At 43.6% G+C, this 18,621-nt stretch overlaps 1 protein-coding gene across 1 annotated transcript; it reads right to left on the bottom strand.

The window, feature by feature from the left end:
• Positions 1-15,046: 15,046 nt before the first annotated feature.
• LOC127322773 (uncharacterized) lies at positions 15,047-18,218 on the bottom strand. The gene is made up of 8 exons (XM_051351190.1): positions 17,737-18,218; positions 17,570-17,660; positions 17,338-17,486; positions 17,013-17,256; positions 16,789-16,893; positions 16,530-16,712; positions 16,237-16,438; positions 15,047-15,708 (listed from the first exon to the last, which is right to left on the bottom strand). Exons 1-8 carry the CDS (start codon positions 18,114-18,116, stop codon positions 15,212-15,214), a joined length of 1,851 nt encoding a protein of 616 aa, XP_051207150.1. The 5' UTR covers positions 18,117-18,218; the 3' UTR covers positions 15,047-15,211.
• Between the last annotated feature and the right edge of the window lie 403 nt (positions 18,219-18,621).

Below are 18,621 nucleotides of genomic sequence, written 5' to 3'. Positions count from 1 at the left end.
TCGTCATTAAGTTATTTGCTATAAGCTTTCGATACATAGTTACCTAGTCCTTATGACCATGAGATCATGTAAATCACTTATACCGGAAAGATACTTTGATTACACCAAACGCCACTGCGTAAATGGGTGGTTATGAAGGTGGGATTAAGTATCCGGAAAGTATGAGTTGAGGCATATGGATCAACAGTGGGATTTGTCCATCCCGATGACGGATAGATATACTCTGGGCCCTCTCGGTGGAATGTCGTCTAATGTCTTGCAAGCATATGAATAAGTTCATAAGAGACCACATACCACTGTACGAGTAAAGAGTACTTGTCAGGAGACGAGGTTGAACAAGGTATAAAGTGATACCGAAGATCAAACCTCGGACAAGTAAAATATCGCGTGACAAAGGGAATTGGTATCGTTTGTGAATGGTTCATTCGATCACTAAAGTCATCGTTGAATATGTGGGAGCCATTATGGATCTCTAGATCCCGCTATTGGTTATTGGTCGGAGTGAGTACTCAACCATGTCCGCATAGTTCACGAACCGTAGGGTGACACACTTAAAGTTGGATGTTGAAATGGTAGAACTTGAATATGGAATGGAGTTCAAATATTTGTTCGGAGTCCCGGATGAGATCCCGGACATCACGAGGAGTTCTGGAATGGTCCGGAGAATAAGATTCATATATAGGATGTCATTTTATGTGATTTAAAATGATGCGGAAGGTTCTATGGAAGGTTCTAGAAGGTTCTAGAAAAGTCCGGAAGAAACCACCAAGGAAGGCGGAGTCCCGGTGGGACTCCACCTCCCATGGCCGGCCAACCCTAAGGGGGAGGAGTCCCAAGTGGACTCCCCAAGGGGGGCCGGCCACCCCCTCCCAAGGAAGGTGGAACTCCCACCTCTAGTGGGAGTCCTAGCTTGGGTAGGTTTCATGAGTTATGGAAGGTTTTGGTTTGGGGTCTTATTGGAAGACTTGTAGACCAACTCTTGGGTGTTCCACCTATATAATGAGGGCCAAGGGGAGGGGGCCGGCCACCCCAAGCACCACAAGGTGGCCGCACCACTAGATGGCCGGCGCCCCCCTCCCAAACCCTAGCCGCCCCCTCTCTCCTCTATAGCTCCCGCACGCTTAGCGAAGCTCCGCCGGGATTCTCCACCGCCACCGACACCACGCCATCGTGCTGTCGGATTCAAGAGGAGCTACTACTTCCGCTGCCCGCTGGAACGGGGAGGTGGACGTCGTCTTCATCAACAACCGAACGTGTGACCGAGTACGGAGGTGCTGCCCGTTCGTGGCGCCGGTGATCAAGATCTTCTACGCGCTTTTGCAAGCGGCAAGTGAACGTCTACCGCAGCAACAAGAGCCTCATCTTGTAGGCTTTGGAATCTCTTCAAGGGTGAGACTCGATAATCCCCTCGTTGCTACCATATTCTAGATTGCATCTTGGCTTGGATTGCGTGTTCGCGGTAGGAAAATTTTTGTTTTCTATGCAACGAATCCCTACAGTGGTATCAGAGCCGTGTCTATGCATAGATGGTTGCACGAGTAGAACACAATGGTTTTGTGGGCGTTGATGCTCTTGTTATCTTTAGTTTGAGTACTTTGCATCTTTGTGGCATAGTGGGATGAAGCGGCTCGGACTAACTTTACATGACCGCGTTCATGAGACTTGTTCCTCGTTCGACATGCAACTTGTATTGCATAAGAGGCTTTGCGAGTGTCTGTCTCTCCTACTATAGTGAAGATTCAATTTATTCTTCTATTGACAACACTAGTATCACCGTTGTGGTTCATGTTCGTAGGTAGATTAGATCTCTCTCGAAAACCCTAAACCACGTAAAATATGCAAACCAAATTAGAGACGTCTAACTTGTTTTTGCAGGGTTTGGTGATGTGATATGGCCATAATGTGATGATGAATATGTATGAGATGATCATTATTGTATTGTGGCAACCGGTAGGAGCCTTATGGTTGTCTTTAAATTTCATGTTGAGTAGTTTTTCAAAGTAGTTGTAATAGTTGCTACATGAGGTGAACAACCATGAAGATGGCACCATGAACCTTGACGCTACGCCGACGATGATGGAGATCATGCCCGTTGATGATGGAGATCATGTCCGTGCTTTGGAGATGAAGATCGAAGGCGCAAAGACTAAAGGGCCATATCATATCACATATGAATTGCATGTGATGTTAATCCTTTGTGCATCTTATTTTGCTTAGAACGCGACGGTAGCGTTATAAGATGATCCCTCACATTAATATCAAGATAATAAAGTGTTCTCCCCTCGTATGCACCGTTGCATTGTTTGACGTTTTGAAGCATCTCGTGATGATCGGGTGTGATAAACTCAACATACAACGGGTGTAAGCCATGTTGCACACGCGGAATACTTGGGTTTGCTTGACGAGCCTAGCATGTACAGACATGGCCTCGGGACAACGGAAACCGAAAGGTTGAACACGAGTCATATGGATGATATGATCAACATGTTGATGTTCACCATTGAAGCTACATCATCTCACGTGATGATCGGTTTTGGTGTAGTGGATTTGGATTGTGTACCACTTAACAACTATGAGGGATGTTGTATTAAGTGGGAGTTCATTAGTAATTAGATTAAAACATGAACTAATTATCATAAACATAGTCTGAGTAGTATTTTGAATTATTTTTGTAGTATTGGCATCCGTTTTCTATCATGCGCTAGTCTTGTTATTGAGATAGAAATACTGTTAAAGTCTGACAAGAAACTTTACGGATTGGTACCGTATTGTTAAAGAATCAAGAATTGATTAAGTCCTATTGCAAACTTTTAGTAAACCTCACATTGTTGATTCAAAGAGCTATGGTTTCAATTAGTACCTAAAGTTATCTTGTCTCCGTAAAATTTGAAGTTCATATTTGTATGAAAAATAAGGAGCTGAAAATTTAGTTTTCAGAAATAATCAAGGTATGAGATATATGTGATATCTAAGACCTTATTGCAAGATGATAGAATATAATTTGGTGAGACTACATAAACTCATAAGTTTTATGGGAATGTATGAAGGTTGAAGACGCCAGACGTCACAATCCTCCAACTATTGGGGCACTAACGATATTCGCATATCCATGAAGTTATCATCCTTAGTATGCACCGTTGCTAAGACTCGTCGTTTCGAAGCATCACGTGATGATCGGGTGTGATAGATTCTACGTGTACTTACAACAGGTGCAAGCCAGATTTGCACATGCGAATACCAAGGTTAAAACTTTACGAGCCTAGCATGTACAGACATGGTCTCGGAAAGTCGTCATGATATGATGGATAAAATTATGAGTGAAATTGTTCATCATATTACAAAGTTACTAATAGTGAAATCTGAAACACTTGTCATATGATGATCAACTTCAAAGTAAGAACCTCAAGGTTATTGGTATTTGACCAACAAACCTAGAAGTTATTGAAGTAGAAATGTTTTCTGAATAATGAGGAAAGCTAAAAGAGAAATTACAAAAGATATTATGGCAGAAAGAAAATAAAAGACTAGAAAGTCTAGCTCAGGTGTATATAAATGATATACATGTTATGGTTGTATTCCTAGTTAAGTCACACTATGAAATTCTTGGGTATTAGTACTATATTGGTTGGTATGAAGTGTCATACAAAACAACGCAATACAAGAATACAATGGCCTAAGTGACTGACAAGGAATATGATAGGAATGCACGTCTGGAACAAAATAAAGTGTTATTATGTTCGTCGTTAGCATTCTATCTAGCCCTTAGAATTTATAATAAAGAACTTAATAATTGTTATTTTGCTCTGGTCACATGAAAACAATGAGTTGTTCAAATTATGACATTACTCCATGTACGATGGATAAGTTATTATAAATCTTAATGGTGAAACACACATACATAACATTGACGCTAAAATGCCATAAGGCAAATAATTTGAATTCCACTTATTTGTGGAACCGCTATTTAGGTCATGTTGGAAAGGAACGCATGAAGAAACTCCATGCAAATGGATTATTGGAGTCATTTGATTTATGAATCATTTGGCGCTTGCAAATCTTTTCTAAAGAGAATGATTAAAATACCGTTCATAGGCCAAGAGTTGAACGGGCAACTAACTTAGTGAAAAATACATGATGATGTATGTGGTTCACTAGACATAGTTGTGTGCGGGAGATTCTTCTACTTCATAAAAAACTTTCAACAATGAATTGAGTATATGTGGATATATTCGATAAGGAAGAAGTTTTGAAATTCTTGGATGGATTCAAATAAATTTCAATATGAAGTGGAAATCATCGTAATAGAAAAGTCAAATATCTATGATTGGATCATGGTGGAAATATTTGAATTACGAGTTTTAGCGAACATCTAAGAGAGTCATGAAATTGTTCTACAACTCACATTTCTTGGAGTATCATAATGATGATATAGTATCCGAGAGATGTATCCAAACCTTGTTGGATTAATGATGAGATAAAATATTATGACGCCATTATATTTTTGTGGATTATGCTTTAGTGACTACCGCTTTTACACTAAATAGAGCATCATCATGATCCGTAGAAATGACACCATATGAGTTATGGCATGGGTATAAACCCTAATAGTCCTTTCTTTAAATTTTGGTCTAAAAGTTTACAACCAAAATCGGATAAATGTCTTTGATGGTTATCCCAAAGAATTGATTGGGAATTCTTTCCACTATAAAGTAAATGACAAAAGTGTTTGTTAATGTTACTTGCTTATTTCCAAGAAATTGTTTTCTAGCGAAATATTTGAGTGGGAGGACAATAGAACTTGATAAGGTTTGTGAACCTGAGCATAATGATCAGAGTAGCGCAGCATCGGAAATTGGTTCTGGAAGCGACCACGACGATCATGGCTCCCTTGACTACAAAGTGTTTTAGCCATGGAGATCGAAGTACATATTGAACCTTGTAGGTATGGTTTACTTTGTGATCAAATAAATGATTTGTGAACAAAGGATTGATTATTGAACAATGATAAACCAACTACAAACAAAGAAGTTATGATGGGCCTTGACTTCGTTAAAATGGCTATACGCCATGAAATCCAAGATAGATAAATACTTTTTGAAAGTAAATAGATCTATAAATTTGATGGACTTGGATGAAATATCCTTGAAGAAGCTCGACTTGTCGAAAAGTTGTTTACGACAAAGTTCAAAGAGTTGACTACGATAAGATTAGATCTTCCGTAGCAATGCTTATAGTCTATGTGGATTATTCTAGTAATCACTACATATTTCTTTTATGAGATATGCTAGTAGGATGGCAAAATACATTACTTATCAGACGTGTGTATTAAAGGTGTATACAAGATACAACCAATTGTTTTGCTAGTCCGTGGAATACTAGATAGGTATACAAACTTCAATTGGATGAAGTGAGTATCACGGAGTTGGAATCTTCACCAGATGAAATAGTCAAAGAGTTTTTGATTTCATCAGAAACGATGAAGAGGCTTGCATTTGCAAGAAATTAAGTGGGAGCTATTTGAGACATATTTATAATACTTTATGTAGATGACATATAGTTGGTTATAAATGATGTAATTATATACTTGATTAAAAAGGTTTCATTGAGAAATTAACTTCAATGAAAGGATATGGGCTGAAACAAATTTAGTGTCAAGATCTATGAAGATAGATTGAAACACATAATAAGTTTAAGTCAGAGTACATAGAATAGATATTGAAGTAGTTCAATATAGAAATATTAAGAAAATGTTCTTATCATGTGAAGGTTTAACAAGACTTGAGTGTATCTGACACTCGATGAGTAAAAACACATGAGTGATTTTAGATCATGAATAATATGTGCATAATCAGATATCTTGTGCTCTAAAAGGTTAGGAGCATATACCAGAATGATTCATGTGATGATCATTGAAAAACAGTAAGAATATTCTTGAGTACTTAAGAAGAACCAAGAATATATATATATAGTTTTTGTATGAAGAAATGACAAACAAATCGTTGTAAAGTGTTGCACTGATATTTGTTTTGTCACATATGAAAATAAAATTTCAATTTCAAATTAGACTAAGTGTTGTTTAAAAGGTAGCACAATGAGATAGAAGTTGTCTATGCTAGATTTAGAAGAGTTCTAAATATTGTGACGGATTCTACAAAAAGAAGGCAGAGTATGTCATTGTTTTGACAATGACAAAGGATGTTAAGTCAAGAGGTTCTTTTAGAACTTGGTGTAGTTCCGACAGAGTCAGAACTTTGAAGCTATATTGTGTGTGACAATATTAGTGACATATTTCAGACCGCGGAATTAAGGTTCCACCAGAAGACCAAACATATTTAATGCCGACTCATTTGGAAATGAGTGATGCGTTGAGACGAAAATGAATTCCAAAATACATACGGTTCTGAGCATGTCAGATCCGTTGACTAAAACCTCTCCCGTGAGCAAAACATGATAAAGCACCGGAAAGCCAAGGTGTTATATCTTTACAAATGTAAACTAGATTATTGACTCTAGTGCAAGTGGGAGACTGAAGGAGATATGCCCTAGAGGCAATAATAAAGTGGTTATTATTTATATCTTTATGTTTATGATAAATGTTTATATATCATGCTATAATTGTATTAACCGAAACATTAGTACATGTGTGATATATAGACAAACAAAGAGTCCCTAGTATGCCTCTTAAACTAGCTTGTTGATTAATGGATGATTAGTTTCATAATCATGAACATTGGATGTTATTAATAACAAGGTTATATCATTGTATGAATGATGTAATGGACACACCCAATTAAGCGTAGCATAAGATCTCGTCATTAAGTTATTTGCTATAAGCTTTCGATACATAGTTACCTAGTCCTTATGACCATGAGATCATGTAAATCACTTATACCGGAAAGATACTTTGATTACACCAAACGCCACTGCGTAAATGGGTGGTTATAAAGGTGGGATTAAGTATCCTAAAGTATGAGTTGAGGCATATGGATCAACAAAGTGGGATTTGTCCATCCCGATGACGGATAGATATACTCTGGGCCCTCTCGGTGGAATGTCGTCTAATGTCTTGCAAGCATATGAATAAGTTCATAAGAGACCACATACCACGGTACGAGTAAAGAGTACTTGTCAGGAGACGAGGTTGAACAAGGTATAAAGTGATACCGAAGATCAAACCTCGGACAAGTAAAATATCGCGTGACAAAGGGAATTGGTATCGTATGTGAATGGTTCATTCGATCACTAAAGTCATCGTTGAATATGTGGGAGCCATTATGGATCTCCAGATCCCGCTATTGGTTATTGGTCGGAGTGAGTACTCAACCATGTCCGCATAGTTCACGAACCGTAGGGTGACACACTTAAAGTTGGATGTTGAAATGGTAGAACTTGAATGTGGAATGGAGTTCGAATATTTGTTCGGAGTCCCGGATGAGATCCCGGACATCACGAGGAGTTCCGGAATGGTCCGGAGAATAAGATTCATATATAGGATGTCATTTTATGTGATTTAAAATGATGCGGAAGGTTCTATGGAAGGTTCTAGAAGGTTCTAGAAAAGTCCGGAAGAAACCACCAAGGAAGGCGGAGTCCCGGTGGGACTCCACCTCCCATGGCCGGCCAACCCTAAGGGGGAGGAGTCCCAAGTGGACTCCCCAAGGGGGGCCGGCCACCCCCTCCCAAGGAAGGTGGAACTCCCACCTCTAGTGGGAGTCCTAGCTTGGGTAGGTTTCATGAGTTATGGAAGGTTTTGGTTTGGGGTCTTATTCGAAGACTTGTAGACCAACTCTTGGGTGTTCCACCTATATAATGAGGGCCAAGGGGAGGGGGCCGGCCACCCCAAGCACCACAAGGTGGCCGCACCACTAGATGGCCGGCGCCCCCCTCCCAAACCCTAGCCGCCCCCTCTCTCCTCTATAGCTCCCGCACGCTTAGCGAAGCTCCGCCGGGATTCTCCACCGCCACCGACACCACGCCGTCGTGCTGTCGGATTCAAGAGGAGCTACTACTTCCGCTGCCCGCTGGAACGGGGAGGTGGACGTCGTCTTCATCAACAACCGAACGTGTGACCGAGTACGGAGGTGCTGCCCGTTCGTGGCGCCGGTGATCAAGATCTTCTACGCGCTTTTGCAAGCGGCAAGTGAACGTCTACCGCAGCAACAAGAGCCTCATCTTGTAGGCTTTGGAATCTCTTCAAGGGTGAGACTCGATAATCCCCTCGTTGCTACCATATTCTAGATTGCATCTTGGCTTGGATTGCGTGTTCGCGGTAGGAAAATTTTTGTTTTCTATGCAACGAATCCCTACACTAATTGCATTGTACTTTCTATTTTCATATTCCATGACTAACTTTGGTTTTTCAATTTGGTTTACAGCTATGGCAACTCAACCCAACAAGGGGAAGGGAGCATGGGAGGGCAATGAGAAGGAGGAGTCCGTTTGGGAGGAGGCGGTAAGGACGGTGCGGAAGAAGGAGAAGGAAGAACTAGAGAGGAAGAAGAAGGAGGAGGAAGACAACAAGATGGCCGAGCGTGCCCGTATGCAAAGGGGGTATGAGGAATACTTATTGTTCCACAAGAGGAGGAATGAGAAGCTGAAGGCCGAACGGGACCACGAGGCACGGATAAAATTCCTGAGGAGCTGCCAACTTGAGCAAATTGCGAGGGAGAGGGCCAATTGGATGCACCTAGAGGAGGTGGCTAGGGAGGCTGAACGCATCAAGGAGGAGAGAGCTCAAGCGGAAGCTGCAAAGACGGAGGAGCGCCACAACTTCTTCGATTCGGTCGTTCAGTTGGCTCGTGACTTAAGGGAGAAGGAAGAATTGGCTGAAGAATATAAGAAGAAGAAGGCAAGGGGGGAGGGAGCCTTTGCCACGCAGTGATGTCCCTTTGGCTATGTTCTTGTTGTCGAACCTTTATGTTGTGTGAACCTTGATCTTCTCGAACCTTCGTGTCGTTGAACCTTATTGTAATTGAAACCTTGATGTCGTCGAACCTTATTTGTCATTTGAACCATTATGCTGTGTCAATGTGTCGTACATATTCAGTGCAATGTTCTTGTTGTCAAAACTGTTGGAATATGGTAGGATTTTTCATGGTTTTAACACAAGTCAATGTGTGGCGCCCTTCCCACTGGCGCCACACATGCTAATGTGGCGCCCGTGGCATCGGCGCCACACATGCCAACTTATATGAACTATTGGGTCGAAAACATCCAGGGGCTCCGGACGATAAGTCCTTAGCCGTTTTGGCGAGGCTCTTTGTGTGGCGCCCGCGGCATCGGCGCCACACAAAGAGCCTCGCCAAAACGGCTAAGTCCCAGACGATTTGTCTTACAGTATGTTTTAGGCAATTACATATCGATGTGTGGCGCCGATGCCACGGACGCCACATTAGCATGTGTGGCGCCAGTGGGAAGGGCGCCACACATTGACTTGTGTTAAACCATGAAAAATCCTACCATATTCCAACAAAACTGCCATCATGTCAAAAGCTATGTCATACACACATCATATCAACAGCCATTTCGTACACACATCATAGACATGACATCATCATACCTAACATCGTAGCACATAGTTTCATACAATTTAAGATAGAATTCAAACAACACGAAGCAACGAAGATAGAGTTGACAACACTCTAAGTTCTAACTATCGGTGTCCGAGCCGGATTCGCCGGTGTGGTAGTGCACGCGGCAGGCGGTGTCGTCGAACACCTTGACGATCATCTCGCCGTCCCCTCGTACAGAAGGTGAGCCGGCAGCCGGGCTCGAGGTGGAGGTCACGGGCGAACTTGTCCCACCCCGTGTGCAGTACATCTTGCCCGCCCGTCGAACAGACCTCCACGGACCAGCGGCGAAGTTGCGGCTAGCCTCCCGTAGCCGCAAGTGCGCGGGCTCGACGCCGTCGACGAACTCGGCGAACTTGTCCGTAGCCGCTTGATGCCGAGTGGGTCGTCGTCGATGCGGAGGAGGAACTCGAAGCGCCGTTCCTCATGCGAAGACGAGGAGGATGCAGTGACGGTGACCGTGGGGCCCTTGCTGCTCCACCGCGGCGGCCCTTCCCCGGCCCCGGGCGCCCAGACCGCGGCCTCGACCGCCTCGCCGGCCACCGGGACCGGCCATCCTACATGTTTACATTTTTGAACCATATTACGATCCATTCAACTAACAAATATGAGTTACTCCATCACAAATACTAGGCATACATGTGGGTTCATACACATACATACATAGGGTTCATACACATACATGTGAAATTTCATATGTAGGTTTCTACAAATCTATGGTTCAAACACATGCATACATGAGGCTACCATCTCCAACACAAACAATACAATATAGAGTGCACAAAAGAAAAAAGAAAAAAACATGTCTAGGGTTCATGTCCAAATCTAGCCCGATCTATGAAATTAGTAGATGAATGGAGAAGATTCGAAGGAGATTACCTTGAGAAATGGATGGGGAACGATCTCCACGGACAGATCTGCTGATTTGGTGGTGGATTTGGTGGGGGGAGAGGGAGGAGAGAGAGAACCGGGCGCCACAAGGGAGAGAAGAGGAGAAGAGGAAGAAAGAAAGAGAAGGGTCGGGCTGGGCTGGGCGCGCGGCCGAAACTTAAGTGGATGTGTGGCGCCCTTGCCAGGGGCGCCACACTTTCAAAGTGTGGCGCCGGCGAGAAAGGCGCCACACGTGCTGCCACGTCGGATCGGGGTCACCAGTTCAGCGTCGACGGGCCACGTCGGATGGGCCTGTGGCGCCAGCGCCAGGGGCGCCACATGGGCATGTGTGGCGCCCATGAGGCCTTGTTTGGTACTAGTGTTTCAGTGGGGATTAGTGGGGATAATACTCTAGAGTATTGGGTGAATCACTGCTGTCACCCAATCCCCACAAAACCCCATCCCCAATCCACTAGGTAGGGGTAGAGTATTGGGGATTGAAAAAATTACACTAAAATTTGGGTAAAAAGTGGGGATAAGTGGGGATGAGTGGGGATTAAACTCTCTCATACTCTAGCACCAAACATGCATTGGGGATAAGTGGGGATTTAAAGTTTGGAGCGGATTATCCCCGCTAATCCCCACGAAAACTCTAGTACCAAACAAGGCCTGAGAGGGGCGCCACACAAAATGGTTAGATCCGTGAAATAGTTTCTCCGGAGGGTCAGTCCGTGTTTTTCTTATTTTTGTGCAAATCGCCTCTGATATGTATATAGAAAGAAACATGGCCGTACCCGTACGACATGGATGTGTCACATGTTCAGATGTAGCACTGACGTTTGTGCAACGGAAAATGTAAGAGGGACCATCCAATTATTCTATGCACCGGTTGAAACCAGGGGAGCTGCACATGCAAGATGGCTCAATAATGGGCACATGCAACCATACCGAATGTGTAATGTGTTGTGGGGAACCGATTGGGGCAAAAACTTTGTTGTGGTGAACTGGTGAAGCAATATAAACAACTACCGCCTTCAAAAAAAAATATATATATATAAACAACTACCAGTTACAAAGTGCCTTTTCTTGTTTCACGCCCTTGACAGTGTTTTTTTTTTTTTTTTTTTGAAAGAAAGGCAAAAGGTTTGCCTTAATTCATTAATAGAGAAGAGAAGAAAGTTCAATAGTCATGGTTACAACCCCGGCAAAGGCAAAAGGTTTACTCTCCCGCTATGAAAAGACCCAAGTGCTTAGCACCGGCTACAACCCAAGTCCTAGCCTCCGATTTGATCCCGGCGAAGATGATAGTAGGCATGGTCGCCACATTCTTAAAAGTTCTTGCATTTCGTTCCTTCCAAATCTCCCACGAGACCAGCATGAGAAGAGAAGCCATAGCTTTCCTCCTTCCACCATGAGCAAAGACGACAGAGGTCCACCAAAGCTCGACACTATCGAAGCCGTTCCAAGAGGAAGGGTCGAAGTCATGAATGTGGAGCCAATCTTGGATCATCTTCCAAATGCGAATCGTGAAGCGGCATTTGAAGAGTAGGTGGTTGGCGGATTCGTCATGGCATCGGCATAGGGGACATACCCGACCATTGGGCCAACCCCGTTTGGCAAGCCGGTCCGCCGTCCACACTCGGTTTTGGATGATAAGCCAAGCGAAGAGTTTGCATTTGGGGGGGGGGGGGGGGGGCAAGCCTTCCAAACGATAGCATCCATGCAAGAGCGAATGGTCCCTTCGAAATGTGCGTTGTAAGCCGAAGAGCACGAATAGGCCCCATTCGAGGTGAGCTTCCAAACAATGGAGTCTGGGGTGTCCGCATGAAGGTGAAGCGGCGAGGTGTGAGACCACAACTTGGTGAACTCAATGAGGTTTTGCACCGTGAGTCCCTCCGAAGTATCAAGGTGGTCGACCCAAGCGCCGTCGATAATGGAATCCCGGACATTCGAAGATTTCTTGCTTGAGAGAGCGAAGATGGAGGGGGCGATGCATTTGGGGCTTAGACCATCGACCCAAGGATCGTTCCAAAAACTTGCCTTCATGCCATTTCCAATGGTAACCTTTGTGAGCGAGTGGAAAAGCTCCATGTCGTCACCGTTGCATGGGTTTTCCATACCGACCCATGGCTTATCCGGCGAAGTCCAAGCAAGCCAAGGCCAACGTAGGCGCAAAGCCCTACCAAATTTGTCCATGTTGAGAATGCCAAGGCCACCAAGGTAGGTGGGGCGACAGACCGCGGTCCAATTGACCTTGCATTTACCACCTGTGGCCTTTTCGGTGCCCGCCCACAGGGTTTGCCCTACCAGAGTTGACGCACTGTAATTCTACGTTTTTCCTCAATCTGAAACAGTTCTAGATTGGACATCTTTATAAGTGTGTGCTTAGGTGTGGACGAAATAAACTGGTAGAGCGAAGTAAGAATATACTTATGATTTGCTATGTGAGGTGAAGTTAAAGGTGCTCGTCTGCTAGTTGCAAGTCGCTAAATATCTCATGATGCCTGTCAACTAGAGCGGCCCCTTTAATTTGACAGGTATGCCATCGGTATATCATTTCTTGCAAACATCTAAAAGAAAATTATGACTGAAGTACTGAACCTCAGATCAGATCATAGTGCCCCATGCCCCGCATCGGTGAACTTTCATTTGAGAATGCAAAAGAAAGCCAAACCCGTTATCATCCTAAGAAAAAAAAAAGTCATCTTCCGTTTTCATCCTCACCATTCATGCTATCTATGCCTTTTGGCTATTGCCACCCAGCACAACCTCGTGAATTTGAAGCCTCTAAACAGAAACTATTCACTTGCTATTCTTAGGAGATCGCTTAAAGAAACTGCCATCGGGAGAAATAGTTGCAATGCTCACCAGTAAATCTGATTCAACGGTCAGCTTCACTGTGCAGCCATCGCTACAGATGAACCAGGGACCGGTTCAACAGTATTTGGGCCACAGCCAACTTGCGTCGCTATCTTTCCATATCTCCATCAGTTCTGCCACTAGTGGGACATGTTTCAGCCAAGAAAATCCATCAAAGGTTCAACCAGTTACATAATGCACTTTGGAAACTTATTGCGCTAGCTTGTAAAAGTCATGTTATTGTGGGAAAACTGGTAAACCAAATTCAACAACATACAGATGACTTCTCTTAGATACTTACCACATGTAACTCCACAGCTCACAATACAAAGATGAAGGTAACATACATATGCATAAACCCCGAATGTGGCCAAATAAACCAATTGAATCGTACATCTAATATGTAACAGGAAGAGGTTACCATTAGAATTCCATCAAGAAAGGGATACAAGTATCAAATATGGTTGTTCAAATACTACTTCCAAGAAACGTTTTCCAGGAACCCCTCAGATACAGGCTTGACCAGAGCAGCAATTTGATGTCACTACAAATTATGAAATTCCATGCTGCAGTGTAATCTGTGAATTCTCTAAAACCAGGTAAATAGTTCATGGGCATCTGGCTTATATAAGAAAAGAAAAAGTTGAGCATCACATACCTCAATTCCTACTTTATCCTATAATATATTCAATGAAAAAACAAGGGAAGGGAAAATCGCATCAGTAGATTAGTTCTAATACTAACATCCAAACAAAATACATAGTGCAAGGAAAGATAGCTTTTCACAGTATACCACATATTTAATGGAAATTTTATGAGTAATGCTTCTGAGCAGCAAGCATTGTCTGTTCAGTTTATCTAATTGGCAATACTATATGCCCATGCATTTTAACTCGAGAGAACTTTGTTCCAGATCGCGTGGTACACGTGATAAGCTACTCTTAAAAAAAAGCTTTGTTTCAGGCCCAGCAGAAACCAGTTTGGGCCAGAGATTACCATATTTTATTGGATACACCTCTCAGCAAGAAATGAAAGTCCAGGCGGGCATCCTGTTGGTAGTCGGCCTTGATCTGTACAATTAAGCATATATTTTCTGATTATTACTCTCATCCCTATACCTCGAATTCATACCTGTCGCCTCCTCCTCCACACAGTTTTCTTTGCTTTTTATCTGAAAATCCTGTGTACAGAAATGTTACCCACTGATGCATCTTGGACCAGCTTGCAAATCTTTTAAAACTTGTGTTACATAAGACAACCAGCGAGCAATATGGCAAGAACCTGAATATTCGAAAACATATCATAAAATTAGTTTCCATTGAGTTCCAGTATGTCTTCCTCATCATAAATAGACAATTGTCAAAATCTGGAAGCACCCCATTTCTCTGGACTGATCGTTTTTGGTGTATTGTTCCGTACGGGGATACTGTTCCGCTTTGCTCTGCAGCCTGTGTTTACATCCTTTACCATTATAAGAAAAGATGATTCCAAGAAACAGGTTCAGCTAGGTGCTCAGCAACATTCAATATGACAATTATTTCTTATTGTTCTGTTCATTTCATCATCAGTCCACTCTCCAACTTATCACCCTGAACTTCCCTACAATGATATACTGACACAGTAAATGACAAGAGTAGACTAATTCGCATTTGCTTCATTTAGCTTCCTTCGATACAAAGTAACATGAGCGAACCAAAATGGAATACTCAATTAAAGAGGCTAGTAACTAAATATTTATGATTAAGTGATTGAAGAAGCAACTCAAATATAAGAATATATATGAAAACATGGTTTGTACACCTTATACCATAATTCTCAACACTACATTATTTGTCCTTTACATAACCCAACACTCAACAGGTACAACATATGTAACATTACGATTCAAATGTATAACTAAACCAAGGATGAGGTCACGGTGAAACTTCATCCCTTCTGAACATTTTCAACCCATATCCAAAAGGGAACAAGGGATCATATTTAACATCTCCTACATTTATAGGCAATTGATCAGAAGACCTATACCACGTTACAGGCAATGTGCCCACAAAATCATGATCTCCAAACAGGCAATCAGTAATTCCCATGCCCTCACTTCCAGGTAGCCAGGCAGCAACTAGAGCATCTATCTTTTCCAGTACTTGTGGCTCAATGACCAAGGGCCTTCCAGATATCACAATCACTAGGGTAGGGACTTTACTAGCAACACGATTAATAAGGTCGGAACCATTGAAGGGAATACTAAGGTCAGTTCTATCTCCCAACCATTCGGCATAAGGAACCTCGCCAACAACAACAACTGCATAAGAAAAGCCTCCGGATTCAAGGATAGCTTCTGTTGGGTTTTGCTCATGCACAACTTCAGTTTCCACTCCGACGGTTTCTTGTATGGCCTCCAATATGCTTGTACCTGTTCGTTTAGAACGTTAGATATCATATGTCTGTTTCTTAACATAATATTGTGCAGAGTGCAGATTTTATGCTACTTGTACTAGATGAAACTATTTTTAATAAATAGAAAAAATAATTTAATTAAAAGTGGTGCATGGCTTGAAATGAATGGTCAGCAACTGTTCATGGTAGCTTGCATTGTGGCATTTCTTCAGCGATTGTTTGGATGTGCACTGATAAATTACCATCCCAGTGTCTCTTGTATTTTATTTTGGCACTCAGTACAAGCGGGGCAATGCCTTCAGTCCATAAACAGACAACTACAACATAATACTTGAACGATCCACTGCAAACACCTTAAAATTCAACTTAGAAGCAACAGCTTCACATCTGTAGGCATCATGGCAGTTTAAAATTGGGCATACATTATCCCTAACTACTTGGTAACTACAATTCCCGATGAGCAACAGTTTCTTCAGTACCAAGGTAATTGTAAATACTCCCTCGAATTAAAAAGTAATACGAAATAAAATCGAGTTTTTCTTACCAAGAGTTATCTTTCCACTGTCTCCATGCCATGCTATTGTCCACCCACCACACTGATATCCGATATTGTCAGCATGTGTCCCTGCAACGAGTATTCTTTTTGCATTTTTGGCCAATGGAAGGAACGTTTCCTTCTGATTCTTGCCATTTTTCAGAAGTACCAAAGACTTTCGGACGGCCTCCCGAGCCAGCAGCCGATGCTCCTGAAAGTTGAACAATTTAGTTTATCGTATATCATCAGAAATATGCAATTTGAGACAGTTAAGATGTAGAAGCATAGAAACAATAACCTACCTTACAACCGACACTGTCTTGTAGAGATGGATCTGAAAATGGATGCTCAAACACTCCAGATATGAACTTAACCCTTAGAATCCGCTCAACAGCATCATCAATCCGTGACATTGGTATCTCCCCCGACTCCACCAAGAACACAAGATCTTCCAAGAATTTCTCAAATCTGTGAGGTATCATAATCTGTAGATTGATCAGCAAATGCAAAAGAACCGGTCGCTGTAGATTATATTTTCAGACTACGTAATATAACTAGTACCATATCCATTCCAGCATTAACTGACTGTGCAATGCAATAGCGATAATCGAACCCTCGAGGCTCGCAGAGCCTGTCAATACCCTCCCAGTCTGACACCACAAAACCCTGAAACAACAGTTCACACACGCTGTCATGTTCACAATTCATAGTCAATAATCTTTTTTTGGCAGGCCATAGTCACTATTTGCATCAAGATACCAATCAAATAGCACATGCTCTACTACCTTGAAGCCAAGCTTGCCCTTTAAAACATCCGTGAGCAAATAGCGGCTGCCATGCAATGGCTCCCCATTCCACTTAGAGTAGGACGCCATGACCGTCGCCACCCCTTGAGTTATACAATCAGGGTAAGGTTTCATGTGGATCCTTTCCAAATCTTCTGGCGAGCATATGGTGTTCCCCTCGTTGAGCCCCTTGTCAGTGCCACCATCCGCCACAAAATGCTTGGCGCAAGCAAGCACATTCTCCCTGCAAATCAAGTAGTGCCATTTCAACAAACAGGTTATGGGCATCTGCAGAAGTCACGCTAGATCTCGCCAATGGAATTACCTAACCGAAGCAAGGAACGGGTAGCCATGAGGGTGATCCGCCGGTGGCTGGCCCTGCAAGCCGGTGACAATGTTGGTCAAGGAGCGCACGATCTCTGGGTCCTCGCTGTAGCTCTCGTAGCATCTCCCCCACCTCGGATCCCTGCAAACCTGGACATAACCCAAAACGCACATTAGGGAGGCTTCAAATAGGCACCGCCGGTTAACCAGGAAGGGTTTTGAATTTAGCTCACGGCGAGGCAGGGCGCGAAGGCCCAATGAATTCCGGTGGCGCGGACCTCGAGCGCCGTCGCCTCGCCGATCTTGCGCACAAGCTCCGCGTCCCTGGAAGTCAACGGAGTATGGTGAAATGAGTCGATGAGGTCAATGGGTGTCATACAGCGTCAGGTGGTTGGGGTACCTGGAGGCTCCGAGCCCGACGTTGTGGGGGAAGACGGTGGCGCCGAAGACGTTGTTGTGGCCGTGGACGGCGTCGGTGCCGTAGAGGATGGGGACGGCGAGGCGGGAGGCGAGGGCGAGCCGCTGCATGTCGTCGACCATGCGCGCCCAGTCGGCCGGGGAGGCGCGCTCGCGGGGGGCGCTGCCGCCGGCGTTGAGCACGCTGCCGGCCGCGAGGTCCGTGAGGGCGCGCGGCGACACGACGGTGCGCTCGATCTGGGCCATCTGCGCCGCCTTCTCCCGCAGCGTCATCCGGGCCAGCAGGTCGCGCACGCGCGCCTCCACCGGCGCCGACGCGTCCTTGTACAGCGGCGCGGGGTCCTCGCCTTGCGCTGCCGCCATGGTGGCCGGTAAGCAGAAGCGAGCGAGTGAGCGTGGAGAAGATGGGGTGGAGCGGAGGATCTCACGAGGAAAATGACGCGAACCGTCTATCTGTTTGCTCGCGCCACTTGGGGTTTGGGATAACCGTTTAAAACAATGGCCAGCATGGTGTCACGTGTGACGGCGTGATTTTGTCAGTGTGTGACTGGGCTTTGGTCGAGGGCTCGAGGCCGACACAGGATTTCCCTCTTTGGATGTGTTTTTTACATCTCAACAAAAAATTAGCTGAAGTGCATAATAAATATATCGTGAAATAGCGATATGGATGTTAACACGAGTTCAGAACGATATCAGATATATCATACAGTAAGTCCAAAAGCGATCAATTTGAATCACTGAACAAAAAAATAGATTCACACAAATGCATTAGGTTATTAGTGGACATGCCATTAATATCCTACATTTTTCCAGTTCCTATATTTTTGTCTATACTGCGAATCAATAGGCCTTTAAAATGGAAGGAGAA

The sequence above is a fragment of the Lolium perenne genome, chromosome 1, assembly GCF_019359855.2.
Source record: "Lolium perenne isolate Kyuss_39 chromosome 1, Kyuss_2.0, whole genome shotgun sequence".
NCBI lineage: Eukaryota > Viridiplantae > Streptophyta > Magnoliopsida > Poales > Poaceae > Lolium > Lolium perenne.
This window is presented reverse-complemented; position numbering and strand designations above follow the sequence as displayed.